Source organism: Choloepus didactylus, chromosome 2 (genome assembly GCF_015220235.1).
Source record: "Choloepus didactylus isolate mChoDid1 chromosome 2, mChoDid1.pri, whole genome shotgun sequence".
NCBI classification, from domain to species: Eukaryota; Metazoa; Chordata; class Mammalia; order Pilosa; family Megalonychidae; genus Choloepus; species Choloepus didactylus.
In genome coordinates this window covers 237268517-237283077 of record NC_051308.1, presented here as the reverse complement: position 1 = coordinate 237283077, position 14561 = coordinate 237268517, and the positions used below count along the sequence as shown (strand labels likewise).

The 14561-nt window shown below is 56.1% G+C and overlaps 1 protein-coding gene across 2 annotated transcripts; it reads right to left on the bottom strand.

Moving 5' to 3' along the window:
• Window positions 1-92: 92 nt before the first annotated feature.
• MAD2L2 (mitotic arrest deficient 2 like 2) lies at window positions 93-5472 on the bottom strand. Of its 2 annotated transcripts, XM_037828522.1 has the most exons (9): window positions 5335-5472; window positions 4842-5002; window positions 4636-4754; window positions 3504-3575; window positions 2837-2937; window positions 1603-1697; window positions 1219-1292; window positions 630-722; window positions 93-428 (listed from the first exon to the last, which is right to left on the bottom strand). In XM_037828522.1, exons 2-9 carry the CDS (start codon window positions 4879-4881, stop codon window positions 387-389), a joined length of 636 nt encoding a protein of 211 aa, XP_037684450.1. In that variant the 5' UTR covers window positions 4882-5002; window positions 5335-5472; the 3' UTR covers window positions 93-386. The 2 variants fall into 2 exon arrangements, with proteins under 2 accessions (XP_037684450.1, XP_037684449.1); XM_037828521.1 differs by lacking the exon at window positions 5335-5472 and having other exon boundaries at window positions 4842-5324.
• Window positions 5473-14561: the final 9089 nt, after the last annotated feature.

Here is a 14561-nt window from a genome sequence, read left to right as displayed (position 1 = left end):
GGGGAGGGGTTCCCAGGCACTTTCTGGGGAAGCAGCCCCTCTCCCAGGTTAGCCACCTCCCTTCCTCCCACTCCAGCCAGTGACAGCCCAGCTCAGCCCTTGGGGCTCCTTTATTGGAACTACTCACAGCACAGTATTTGAGACAGACAGTGTCACCGCTGATCCCCAGGAAGCCGAGAAATCTTGGTCCCAGCACCCTTCACTGCCCTCCCAGGGGGCTTCCTCCATGAAGGGAGCAGACTGAGCCACCCTGGGCTGGCTGGCAGGCAGTCCACACGAAGAGGCAATAAGAGCACTTGGAGTTGGGGTGGCCCTGCAGCGCTGCCCTAGGCTGGGGGCTCCCCAAAGTCTGACAGTTGTGGCCTTCGTGGGGGGCAGATGTGCCCTCAGCTGCTTTTATGAGCTCGTTCTTCCACGTAGAGCTGCATCTAATGGACAAACGGTCGTGGTCAGCAAGACAGGCAGGACACCTGCTCCTGAGGCCACAGCCAGGAGCTAAGGGAAGGGGCACCGGGGGAAGCCTCACACCAAGCGTTCCCTAGTCTCGGGCAAGGCCTCAGCACCCAGTGTCGCCAGCTGAGCCTTCCCTGAATAAGATCATTGGGTCCCCACGCCACCCTCCGACCCACCTTTAAGATGTCCGACGTCATGGTCTTCAAAGGTATCAGCCGAGGGTCGTGCATGTGGACGTCCTGCTCATCCGCCAGGATCCAGGGGAAGTCCTGGGGCGTGCACCGAGGTGAGAGGAGGCCTGCCCTTACTTTGCTAACTCCCACTTCCCTTCCAGGGCTTGGGCCCTCAGACTTCAGGGAACATCAGGATCACTAGGGGCCTGCTGAATGCAGATTCCCAGGCTCCTCCACCAGAGAGGCCGAGTCCAGGTCCAAGCTGGGGCGGGAACCCGTGCGATTTAACAAGCCTCAAGTACCAATTCTGAAACGGGTGGGTGAGGGCCCCCTCCCCCATGAGAACCCCCACTTCCGAAGGGCCAGGATGAGCTGGTGACCCCAGCATGTGGCTTGGCCCTCCTCTTGGCTCTGAGTGCCCAAAAATGGAGCAGTGACAGTGAGTGCCACGGGGTGCACACGTGATGAGAGCCCACTAGCTACCGAGCACTGCCCATAGGTGACTCCCAGCTGCCTCCCTGTGCCCTCCCACCTCCCTCACCCCTAGTCCCCCAACTCCCCACCTCCAACCCCAAGCCCAGCCTCATCTCACCTTGATGACCTGGATCTTCTCCATGTTTCGAGTGGCAGCTTCTCTCGTGTGTACCAGGACTGTGAAGGTACAGCCTAGAGAGGTGAGAGGTCGGGCATTGGGCACCAGGCACAGCCCCTTCCCATCTCCCAGAAGCCCAGGTTGGGCCGGGCCCCAAGGGGCAGAGTGCAAACCAAGTGCTAAGGAAATGCAGGCAACAGGGAGATTGAAGCCAGAGAGGTGTCAATCAGGGAGGCTCCTTGGAGGAGGTGGGCTTTCAAAGGGTTTCTAAAGGGCAGAAAGGAAGAGATGAGGCTCAGGGAAGCCAAACAGGGACCTGGGGCCACAGACCAATGTGAGGGAACCATGGAAAGGCCTAGGGAGAAGGGGGCAGGGTGAGCAAACCTGGGGGGTTGTGGTCCAGGACGGCATCACAGACACTAATCTTCAGGATGAAGGCTCGGAGCAGCTGCTCCACATGTGACAACAGGGAGTCCGAGCTGGGAATGAGAGAAGGGTCTCCGTCCCACTGCCTCACCCCCAGCAGATCCCACCCCACCCCCCACCCCAGGCCATCAGCCCTGGAGCAGACCTGGAGGTCCAGAGCCCCTCCAGTGGTTCCAAGAGTTTTGGCTTTTAAGGGCCCAGCTACCATCTAGTCTACACAGTGAGAATCATCTGGAAGTTTAAACCCAATGCTCAGTAAAAAGGAATCAAGTCCTGAGACATGCCACCACATGGCTGAGTGAAGGAAGCCAGACACAAAAGGACATATGTTGTATGTCCTCGCTGACTTGAAAATAACTCGAAGTGCAAATTCACAAAGATGAAAAGCAGATCATAGAGGACCAGGCTTGGGGTGAGGGTGAGGCATGGGGAATCGTTGCTTAATGGGTAGTTTCTGTTTTGGGTGACAGAAAAGTTTTTGTCACAGATGGTGACGATGTTAGCACAACACTGTGTGTGTGATTACCAACACTGAGTCATATACTTGAAAGTGGTTAAAATGGGAAATGTTATATTGTATACCTGTTACCACAAAAAATTTTTAATTTTTTAAAATGACATCTGCACTTGGGAAACAACAGCAAAAAGCCATGCCCAGCCCTACCCAAGACAAATTAAGTCAGATAGTGGGGTGCTCCTTGGATGGTCCTGATGTGCAGCGGGCCTGAGAGCCAGGTCGCAGCCCGAGCCTCTTCCTACCCAGGATACCAAGCCAGGAAGGGACAGAGCTTGCCCCAGGCCACACAGCAAGAGGGGACAGGGTGACATAGATCCCAGTGTCCTGACCTCACCAACCTGCCCAAGGTCAACTTCTAGTTGTCGTTATGGACTGGGGAAGTCAGAAAACAGTCTGTGTCCTGGCTGTGCCACCAACTTGGGTGGCTCTGGGTAGCTCATGTCATCTCTCCAGACCTTGTTTTCTCCATCTATAAAGTGAGGTTGGAACTGGCCATTCGTCTAGTGCTTAGAGGTGGAAGCCTCGTAAGGTTGGCACATCTTGCCAAGTCTCCTCACCAGCCTTTGAACAGGGTACTCAGGAGCTGCCCTAAGTGTGCATGGAGCGGGTTAGGGAGGGGGTGCTGCAGGGACCACACACCCAGGTAGCAGGGTGATGGGGGAAGGGGCAGCTCACCTGATGGACAGCAGCGGAGGCTGCGTGATTTCAAAAACGAATTTCTCCACTGGGCGGTGCTCTTTGTCCAAAATGACCACCACCACTTTCTCCACATCATTCTGCAAGGACAAGGACGGGATCCCCCCACTCCAGAACCAGGCACCCTGACTCCTCCTCCACCCCCTCCCTGCCCAAGGGCAGATGGGAAAGGGTGGACACTCAGCCCTGCTCAGCCTCTAGGCTGAGGGTCCCTGAGATCCCCAAAAGTGGGCTGGAGAAGTTCGAGTTGGCACCCCCAGCCACGAGTGGTACAGGCTGAGGAGAGGATGCCTGACACCCATGGGGGTTTCAGGGACCAGGACAAGATAGTAGGAGGAGGGAACAATGTGGGGCTGAGCCCAGAGAGAACTTGGGGGAAAGGGGGCAGGAGAGACAGGTGGGAAGGACCCAGAACCCTCCGAGGCAGGCATCACCTCAGAGACAGCAGTCAGCCAGCCCAAGGCACCCTGAACAAGCCCACGTGCTCTGTGCACTGTCCCAGGGTAGGCGTGGCCTCCAGAGCGCGTGGAACAGGTTGCCGGGAATTAGAGCCACGGGGACCCTGCATGATCCCAGCAGCGCCCCCATCCCAGAACTGTGGGGAGCAGGTTGGGGCAGATAGGCTAGAGGGGCCCAGTGCCCTCACCTTCTCCAGGAGAGGCTTGACACAGTGCAGCGTGTCCTGGATATACTGGTTCAGCTCTGGGTGACAGGACATCTGTGCACAAGCCAGGGTGGCAGGTGAGGCCCGCAGCCCAGCTGGGGAAACGACCAGACACCCCCTCCAGGAGCCCAGGGCCCCTTCTGCCTTGGGGGAAAGGCCCAGCATCTCCCTAAGGGCCCCCTACCCAAGAGACCCACTTCCTTAATGAGCTAAGAGCTGTAAATTTATCCTCAGAGGAAGAACAGTCAGAATATAAGGGTCCAATCGCAGCACTAGCATTTAATAAAGCATAAGGGGCTCCTAATGTGAAGTCCTCAGGCCCCTCCAGAGTCTGAGAAGTCCTTAACACTGTACACAAAATTGCGTGTGTTTGTGCACATGGGCATTTTCCAGAGAAAGGATCCAGACATTAAATTAAAATGGAATGTAAGAACTGTGGGGTGTCAGGCAAATTACTTCAACTCTCTTAGTTTCCATTAATTTCTCTGTGAAAGTGTCATGAAGAATGGAGAATGGGTGAGATAAGCTTCCAGTACACAATGGGTGCTCAATAAATGCTGATTCTTTTCTTCCTTTTTCCTGTCTTCAAGGACTCATCATTTTTTCTAGTATGTATTGAGCCCCCGCTAAGTGGCAGGCACAGCATATATATGTTTACTGTTTGTCTGCCTTTTAACCTAAAAAAACAAAAACAAAAAACAAAAACAAAACCCACTACAGTTTAGGATGAATGAGAGGGTGGAGAAGGTGCCTGAGGACTGGGAATCCCCTTCCCAAACACCAGCTTCAGGAGCTCTTTTAAAATGCACTCACACCCCTAGGGCAGCTCTAATCCCAGGGCCAGTCTCTAACTTCTGGCAAGGGGCCCTCAGGGTTCTGAAGGGATGTAAAGGAAACTCCAGTGCCTTGACGGGTGGGGGGAGGCTGCCAAGCTTTCAGCAGCTGTGAGGGGACTGGAAGGCGCTGAGCCTGAAGATGGAAACGACTTAAAAAAAAAAAAAAAAAACAAAAACAAAAACCCATCCCTTATCCATTCTCGATTCTGCTATAATGGAATGAACGTGGGCAGCGCCAGGAGCTCCCCAGCAGCCCCAGCCGGGCCAGGGGAGCTCACCTGGACCGGCACGTTGTACTTCTTGCGCTTCTGGAAGATGCCCACCGGGTAGACCTCGCGCACGTAAAGGATCAGGTGCACGGCCACCTCCAGGAATTCGCAGAGCACGTCGGCCACCACTGCAGCGGGGACAGAACCCGGTGTGCTAGGGGACGTCCGCCGGCCCAGGCACTCCCAGCCCCTGGTCCGCAGTCCCGCCTCCTTACCTTGGCCAAAGTTGAGGTCCTGCCGCGTGAGTGTAGTCATCCTTCCCACTACCTGGGAAGTGGGCAGCGGCTAGTTCCGAAGGCCCAGGAAGTGGCAGGACGCGCCTCCTTCTCCTTCCCTCCCTTCCGTCCGGGGAGCAGGTATCTGCTGAGCAGGACCCCTTCCCCCACACACACACACACAATCTAGGGGGCTGGGCAGGAACCCCACACGCTGGGGCATCAGCTTAGGGCATCAGGTGCACCCCGGTCGGCCTCCGTCCACTGGCCGCCCGCGCCCCCTCGCCCCGCTCCCCGTGCGTCGGTAGGGAGGGATGGAAAGGCCAGCGCTCTGCCGCAGAAAGGAGAGGGTAGCGGGCGCAGAGGGACACTGCTGGATGCGCAGGGCCGGGAGCGTAAAGCGGGACATTCAGAAAGCGAAACTAGGCTGGAATGAGCCTCCGTCCCCTGCCCGGCCGGCTCCCTCCCCGGACCCTCTCCCCTCCTGCGGTACCGGCTTCCGCCTCGGTCCCGGCCCCGGCGCGGGGAGCCACGGACCGGAACACTCGCTCCTCCCGCTCAACCCGCGGCCTCGGCGCCGCTCGGTGACGTCCGCGACGCTCCGACGGGTCCTAGCGCCTCTTTTAGGACCCCGCCCACTCTCGGCCCAGGCCAATCAGCGCCTCGCGCAGGACGGGTCCAGCCTGCGGGGGGCGGGACGGGGCGACGGATGGTGGCGGGGCTCGCGAGGGGGCGGGCCCGGCCTTCAGCCCAGGGGGAGGTTCGAGGTTGCGGAGTGGCGGGAGATTGCGCAGCGCCTCTCCCCTGAAACCTCGGGTGGGCGCCGGAAAAAAAAAAAAGACACCTTTCCTGTTTACATCGGATCGCTAAGTGTTTCCCTTCCCCAGAGCATGTCTGTCGCATTAAGAGGTGCAGGAAGGGGGCGGGTAGGGGTTGTAGGTGAGGACCAGGTGGAGGGTGTGGCTACAGTAGCTGGGACTAAGGGCAGCGACATCTACTGCTAGCTCTGGACGCTCGGCACTGGCCTAAATGCCGCCTGGCGTTACCTCCGCCTCCCATGCATCATAACCGCAGCCGAGCTTTTCTGTGTTCCGGGCGCGGGGCTGTGTCCATAGATTATCTCACGAAATCCCCCAGACAACTCCCTGAGGTATTTGATTGTCCCCTTTTTACAGATGAGCCAAACGAGGCTCAGAGTAGTGAAGAAACCTGTCCAGCTGGGGGTGGGGGAGCCGAGCCACCTCCAGTCTTGCTTGCTGTAGAGGGGGTGACTTCTGCTACCCCACTTTACAGCTCTTGAGTCCCCCAGAGATAAGGCCTAAGTCTGGAAGAGCTGAAAGGGCCCTGGGAGATAATGATAACATTAAAACAATTACTAACATGGACTGAGCACCTATTATGTGTCAACACTGATCCCTTTAATTCTCTCTTTAACCCTAGGCGCTAAGTACACGTTGTACAGCTCTACTTTATAGACAGTAAAACCAGCCCGGAAATGTTTACAGATGAGCCAAACCAAGTTCAGAAGAGTAAGGATCACCAAGCTCACTCAGCTGTAATATAAACCCAGCTCTGGCTCTTACTATTCTGACTACAGCCCCTTTATTATTTTCTTTTAAAATGGTTTTATTGAGATATATTCACATACCCTACAATCATCCGTAATGTACAATTATTAATAGCACCATCATACAATTGTGCATTCATTACCAGAATCAATTTTTGAACATTTTCCTTACTCCAAAAAAAAGTAAAAATAATAGTAAAAAAAGGACACCTAAAACATTCCATCCCCCCCGTTCCACCCTATTTTTCATTTAGTTTTTGTCCCCGTTTTTCTACTCATCTGTCCATATACTGGACAAAGGGAGTGTGAGCCATAAGGTTCTCACAGTCGCACATGTAAGCTACATAGTTATGCAATAGTCTTCAAGAGTCAAGGCTACTGGGTTGCAGTTCAATAGTTTCGGGTATTTCCTTCTAAAAACTAAAAAGGGATATCTATATAGCATAAGAATGTCCTCCAGAGTGACCTCTTGACTCCATTTGAAATCTCTCAGCCACTGAAACTTTATTTTGTTTCATTTGGTTTCCCCCTTTTGGTCAAGAAGTCTTTCTCAATCCTACAATGCTAGGTCCAGGCTCATCGCCGGGCGTCATGTCCCGCATTGCCAGGGAGATTTATACCCCTGGAAGTCATGTCCCATGTAGAGGGGAAGGCAGTGAGTTCACCTGCCACGTGGGCTCAGCCACTTTCTTTTTACAGGTGGGAAAACTAAGGTCAGCAAAGTGGCTGCAGATTATGGGTGACAAGTCGGGAGCAGCTGCCTAGGGGACCTTGTCTCTGATCTCCAGGCAACTCGTTAGGAGTCACATCCATCTGTTTACACACAGATCTAGCCAGGAATATTCACCGTTTACAGCTCAGTATTGGAGACTTGCACACATTCCCACCCCCATCCCATATGCCCACAAGTTTGCATTTTCTCACTTCTGAAGGGAAGGAAGGAGGAGAAGGAAGGCTAACACGCTTTCTTCAATTGCTGTCCTGGGAAACCTGCATCAGAATCCCTAGGGGGCCTGTTAAACATGTGAATGTCTGGCCACCTGACCTTCCAGATCAGAGCCTGGGTGCACAGCAGGGCACTGGCCCTTTAATAGGCTCCCCAGGATCCCTGATGACCAAGAAAGAGTCCCTGGGTTGGGCTGTTCCCCGGGAATGTTTGCATTTCATAAAATCTCAATGCTTAACCCAAAGGGACAGATGAATTATTTCAGACCCTGAGGCACCTGACAGCACATTTTGGGCATGGGGTCCCTTCTCATGACTGGGGACCCTGCCCAAGTCATGCCATGTAGAGAGGACTATTTCCACCCAAGAGCCAGCCAAGCAGCTCACTGGCTTATAGATGTTATCCCCTGGGTCCTTGGGTTTAACCGTTGCAGATGCTTTGGCCACTTGGGGGATGAAGGGGGTCCTTCTTTGCTCCTCTCTGGAGGCTGCTCAAGCAGCTCTTCGTTGGTGACAGCCAGTGGTAGGTGGGATTCCTTGTAAAGGGTCCCTTTGGATTGGGGCCTGGGATGGGAAGGCTCAAAGCTCAGCTACTCCTATGAGTGGTCTCCAGGGCACAGTGTGAGGGACAGGGGGGTTCAAGCTGGGCCCTCCATCCATGGCCTCCGGCTCCCTGCCCTTAGAGGACACAGGGCCAGCCACCCATAGGTCCCTTATCACACAGGGCTAATGAACCTCAGTGAGACCTTGGGGAACATACACTCCAAGACCTCATTTGTCCCATGGGGAAACTGGGGTCCCAGCAGCCTTTGTTTGGCACTGGTGCTCAACCTGTCAACTGGTAACCTGTGGATTAAGATACCTGGATTTGGAGGCTGGGGTTCAGAGCCAGTCACAGAAGACCTGAGGCTGGCAGGCAGATGAGAGGGATTCAGGAAGATCTGGCCTCTAACCCCAAAAGGCCTCAGTCTTTATTTGTGAAATGAACAGGCTGGACCAGATGTTTCCTAAACCTCTGGCAGCCTTGGGCTCCGTGGGAGACAAGAGAACTGGGTGTCAAGGAGCTGGGGATGGGGCAGGGGCGGGGGCCAAATCTGCACTGGGTCGTTGGGGAGCACTGTGAAGACCCATCCATCATTTTTATCCATCGGGTTCTGCAGCATCTGTTTGTTCATATCTTAATCGCATCAGCATGATGGATGGTCGTGGAACCCAGATTGCATTATGGGGTTAATTTATTACATTTTTGAATACCCATTTGCTGGCAGACTGTTTTTCAAAGTTATTTGCATATTTTTCACCATAACGACAATACGACAATACGTGGGAGGGTGTCTGGGAGGAAAGAATGGATGTTTAGGAGGAAAGAGAGCTTATTTGCCAACTGGAGCAGGTCCCTGAGGGTCTGCAAAAGGATGGAAGGAAAATCACTCTGAAGAAACATTTGAATGAAAACTGAGAGAAGGTGAGCTGCAGAAAGTGTGAGTGCCAGGCCAGTAAAGGCTAAGACCTGCATTGGCAGAGGATTCCTGGGCTTTTTGGGACAAACACAGAATGAATGGACTGGGAAAAACCACAGGCAATGGACTTGAGGCATCCAGCCCCACCAAGATGCTTCCAAAGTTCCCTCCCTTGCCCACCAGGCCGCCCACAGGGCATTTCATGGATTTCCACCCCTGATTAAGGTTCCCAGAACATCAGATACAAATTATGGGGCGGGGGGGGGGGTGATGGGGAACCCACCAATAACCTGATGCTAACAGATCAGCCTCCTTCTGTCCAGTATTTCACCCAGGGACTGCCCAGTTCAGGCCCAGTAGGTATTTATGGGATGACTGACTCAAACCTTGCATTCTGGAAGCAGTCAAGCCCTTTCACCATTCCATCCTGGTTTCCATGAGGCTCACAATATTACAGTAACAACGGCAGCTAAATTTTCTGGAGCATTTCCTATGGGCCAGGGTCCTTTGGACAACTGTCTCCTTACACGCTGCATCGCCCTGAAAACTACAACACAGAGAGGAAACAGTTCAAGAGGTTAGGCGACTTGCCTGAAGTCAAGTGGGAATGGCACCAGGAAGGGGACGCAAAGATCTAGCCCGCCGCCAGAGCCGGGTTCTTAAACCTCTGAGCCATCAATCGCCACACTCCGGAGAAAGAAGTAGAAGGTCGAAATGGAAGGCAGCCGGCGAGCTCCAGGCTCCAGGAGGGACCGCCGCTCCTCGCGCGCGCGGCCCAGCCCCACCGCTCTTTGATCTTCGCAGCGCCGGCGGCCTCACTGACCCCGCCGTGAATTATGGGGACCGCGGGACCCATAACCCAGCATTCCCGGACTCCCAGGGTCGGCAGGACACGGCGCCCCGCGCGGTGATGGATGAGTTGGCCCTGGGTGCGGGCTTTATCCCGGCTGGGCCGGGCTGGGGAGCGGCAGGCTGGCTTTGGACGGGGCGTGGCGAGAGGCGGACCGGGTGTGCGCGCGTGTGCGTTGGGTGAGGGGTTGTCTTTTGCCTTTCCCTCCCAGGGTTTGGGGGCGGAGGGCATAGGTGCGACAATCAGCGCCTTGAAGACCCCCTCTATCCCCCACAGCGAAGAACCACCTCTTCGAGACCCCCGCCCCACACTCCGCGCACTTTCCCAAGCTACAAAGGCATCGCGGCTCCTGGTCCCGCCTTCCCCGCCCAGGGCATTTCTTCCGTCCCATTTGACAGCCAAGGCGGAATAATCCTTTTGGGGACAGGCTGGTCCCTGCCCCGCCAGACGCGTTTGCAGCTGAGAGCACTGCCTCGATCCATTGGTGGGGTCCACGAGGGACCCCCCGCCGTGGCCCTTTGTTGCCCGCACCCCGCGGGGTCGCTCCAGACGCGCCGCCACTGTTCGCGCCCCGCCCGTCCCGCGCGGAGGTGGCTCTTACGCACCGGGAGGTGTAGACCCGCCTTGCCCGGTGACCGCACCGCCGCCCGGCTACGCCGGTCTTTGTCTGCCTTCTTTGTCTGCCCCGCGCCCTCGCGGCGGCGGCTGCTAGGCCTCTGGGGAGCCGGCCAGGAACGCTGAGCGCAGCTGGCGAGGGCGCGCCAGCCAGGAGCGCGCGAGGTCCAGTCCGGCCCCGAGCTGCCCCTCGGCGGGGGGCTGCCGGGCCCGCTCCTCGCCGCCCCTCCCCCGTTCCCTCCCCGCGCTCCCGCCCCCTTGCCTCCCTCCCGCCCCCTCCCCCTTGCCTCCCGAGCGGCTCAGCCTGGGCACATCCTCCTGCCGCCCGCGCACCTCTCCGCGCCGCCTCCGCTCGGCGGTTCGGCCCTCGGCTGCGCTCGGCTCCCGCGGGCTCTCGGCCCTGCGCCCTTCGGCCCCCTCCCCGCCGGCCGGACAGGTAAGGCTCGGCCTCAGCCCGCCCCTGGCCCCGCCCTCCCGGCTCACCTGGCGGCGCACCAGGACAAAGGTGGACTATCCGGTGCGCTCAGAGCGGGGCGGCGGGGACAGAGGCTGGAGGTGAGGATGCTGCTTTCCTCCCTGCTCTCGGACCCGACCGTGGGTGCATTGGTCTGTCCACCGCCTCCGCTCCTCGCGGCGTCTCCCCTTAGCTCCTGGCTGTGCTCCCAACCTCACCGTCCTCCCACTCTCCGCCGGACCCTCACTTTTCCTCACTCTGACACTCTGCTTCGCGCGCGCGCTCGCCGTCCTCTCTGCTCTCGTCTTGCCCCCTGCTCTTGTCTTGTCTCCTCCTCGGCCCTAGCTTCTTCCTGCGGGACGGGGTCTCTCTTTGTCTAAGAGTCTCTGAGTCTCTGGGTGGTCTTTGAGGCCGGGGACTCCAGTTGGCCAGCACTGGAAGGAAGGAGCCTCGAGGACGCCCTGAGCCCCGGGCAGAGCTGGCGAGTGGTGCCCTCCTGCCTCTTTCCAGGCTGCCCATGGGGCTGGGGTGTGTTAGGGGGGTGGGGGGATGGGTGCGTCCCGCGCCAGCACCGCTGGTGCCAATCCCCTCCCCGCACCCTTCCATCCGACCCCTGGCCTATCCTGCTCGCTCCCTAGCAAACCCGATGGCCCTGGGCTCCCTCCTTTGGGCTCCCACTCAGACCCTCTTCCTCCTCACCGCCTGCTTTCCTTCGGGTCTCAGCTGCCTGCTGGCGGAGGTTTGCGTTTCACATCAATTCTTCCTTCCCTTCCTCTCCTGGCTGCTCCCTCGGCCTTGTCTCCTTCTGCCCACCTCTCCTGCCCTGCGCACTCCTCCACACTGCCCCCTACACCCCGGCCTGGTGAGGGACCCGCAGTCTTTGGCTAAACAAAAGGTGTCCCACTGCTCGTCAGCACCATGGCTCTCTGATCAGACAAACCCGTTAAAACTCTAGCTCCGGGAGTGACCACGGACAAAGGACTTCATCTCTCTGAGTTCCAGTGTCCCCTTGTAAAAATGGGGATAATAGTAATTGCAGAAATAGCAAGAAAGAGCCTATCAAATGCCAGCACTCACACACTGGGCTGGAACAGGAGGGAGAGGGGAGTCAACAGTTTCTGGGTGGGGTGGGGATAGAAACTGAACACAAAGAGAAAAATGGATTAAAAATTTTTTTAAAAATCCAGGATTAGAGACATGGAGAGGAAACCTGACCATGGACCCCCTCCCCATCACACCACCTGTTGCCATCAACCCCCTGCCCACACAGGCAGTGGCACATACTCTTACATAATTTTTTTTTCTCTCTCTCTCTCCCTCCCTCCCTCCTTTTCTCTCTCTCTCCCTCTCTCTCTGTCTCTCCATATATATATATTCCATTCTGCTTTCCCTAAAATCAGAATAAAAGAAAAGAATCAGGGTGAAAAGTTCTCTGCTTTCGAAATGGGATCAGTGGGGCTCTGTCAGTATTGCAAACACCTGGTCATCCATTGTGAGGCACCCGTGGAACTCATCCCCAATTTCCAGCCTCTGTCTTGCTCCAGTTTTCTTTCTCAGTGGCACTAGCTCATGAGCCATCTCCTTTCCCCTGAGGGGGACAGTTGGGCTGAAACCTGGTCCCACTGGGTAATCACTCCAAACCCTCCGATCATCAACTGTGTCATCATCAGGTGACATACTGCCCCTGGAGTTAGGCAGTGATGTGAGCCAAGTGGCTAATGGGGGCAACTTCAGAGGAGGGCAACCCTCTCCCAGCCAGAGTTTTTGTTTCAGCTGCTGCCAGAGCTGGTAAGCAGAGCTTCTCTCTTTAGAGAGGTGACAACAGGGATAGACACACACACACACACACACACACACACACACACACACACACACTGTCCAGCCTCCTGCTCACCATCTTGCTTGGCAGACAGACCCAGCTTTGGTGACCTGTGGCCTTCCCACCATCTCTGACCTCCCTGCTTTCTCAGGCCACAGCCCTCTGGGGAAGGTCAGCTCAGCATCTCCAGCAACCCTCGGAACCTGGCTCAAACCTGCCTTGCCCCTTGCCCACGTGAAAATGATAGTAACTTTGTAGGTCTCTCTGCCTTCCTCCTCACCATTCCAGCCTTCCCCTCTCCCCAACTCCAAACCGCTCAGTGGCTCTGAGTTGCCACTAAATTCACCACAGAGCCCTTTCCCTAATCCAGCCCCACCCTGCCTGCCTCCCACCACACCCCCTGCCCCCATCTGCATCCTGCTGATCATCTCCCCAAACACCTCCATGCCACCTTCCTCCAGACCTTGGCTAGCACTCTTCCCTGCACTTGAAATGTCTCCCCTGCCCTGGAATGGCAGGTCAAAGTCAAATGTCTCCCCTGTGGGAAGTCCTCCTTCTCCCCTTGCTCCCTGTCTCTCCTGGCCCACCAAGCACGAAGAGTATCTGGGAACTGCTCTGCTGCTCCCTCGGCAGGGCTGGGACTTTCCTCTTGTGGTCCCTGTGCCTGGCACAGGCAGTTGCTAGGGGCACACTTCTTGCATTGATTGCAATCCTTGGTCAAGAAATGAACTGGAAGTTGCAAGCCATAGGCTATCCCTGGGTTCTGCTGGATCTTGCTAGTTGGGCCAGGGGCAGAGTTGGCCCCGGTGCAGAGGACAGCTGGCTGGGGAAGACGGAGGAGGAGCAAGCTGCCTGGACAATCCTGTGATCCCAGGGGCCGCTGCATCCCTCCAGAGATGAGGGTGATTTCTGCAGCTGTTTGATAGAAGAGGAAACAGAATCCCAGAGAAAGACAAGTCTCGCCCAAGTTGGGCAGAAAGGGTTTGACTCCCCATTGACCACTGAGCTGCTGTGTAACCTGGAGGGAGACCCCTCCCTGGAGTACGGGCAAGCTGTAATTTGCACGCTGTCCTTCCTGACTCCACAGCCTGGGGAGAGAAGGCGCTGCCTCCCCAGATGGGTCCCGGGCATGTTTCCAGGGTGGGGGGAGGTAGTCATACTGAGCATCCCTGTTCTGGCCCATTGGGATGGGACCCACCTCTCTCTTGTTCCCAGCCCTGGCTGGGAAGGTTTGATCCCCTACCCCAGACCTTCTTCTCAGGGAGGGCCCTGTGGCCAATGGGGTGGCAGATCTTTCCAGGGAAGTACGTGGGAGGGTGCCACTAGGGGCCCTGCCCACCCCAAAGAGGGCCCCACCTTGGCAGCCCCCCGTGCCCCAACACCATGGCCTGGCATTGACCACCTGGTTTCACGTCCTAGGCTGGATGAGGTCCAAGCTGGAATCCATGGCAGCTGGAATGAGCTAACTGCAGGACCTGCCGGGTTTGAGGAGGTTGCCCTAATATGTGCTCACCCTAGCATGTGACCCTGGAGATTCCCAGCAGCCCCTGTTGTGTCTGTTTTCCAGCAAGAGGAGTATGTAAGTCAGATTGGCCGTGGGTTCAAATCCCAGCTCTTCCACTTAAGCCTGTGGATTACTTAACCTCTCTGAGCTGCAGCTCTTAGGTCAAGAGGATGGTAGACACCTTGTCTAAGAACTGAGCTTCAGAACCAGGCATCCTGGGTTCAAATCCCAACTCTACCCGTTACTCTACTGCATGACTTTCGGCTAGTTCCTCAAGTCTTGGTCTCAACATCCCCATCTGTAAAATGGAGACACACAACTATGAAAGTTGCCCCCATTAAGGTTGTGAGATTTAAAGGAGTTTCCTCATAGTGTGGTGTGCACAGGGTAGGTGTGAGCTGCTATTGCTATTATTATTATCTGAAAAATATCTATTTCAAAAGACTGAAATAGATAATGCATATAAAGCTCGAGGCCTACAATAGTATGCACCCAATAAATTATAC

Coding starts and splice junctions, on each gene's coding strand:
- MAD2L2 (XM_037828522.1), bottom strand. CDS start 4,881: ATGACTACACTCACGCGGCAGGACCTCAACTTTGGCCAAG. Junction 1,698..2,836: donor CCTCCGCTGCTGTCCATCAG/GTGAGCTGCCCC, acceptor TCTCATTCCCAG/CTCGGACTCCCTGTTGTCAC. Junction 1,293..1,602: donor CCTGGACCACAACCCCCCAG/GTTTGCTCACCC, acceptor TCACCTCTCTAG/GCTGTACCTTCACAGTCCTG.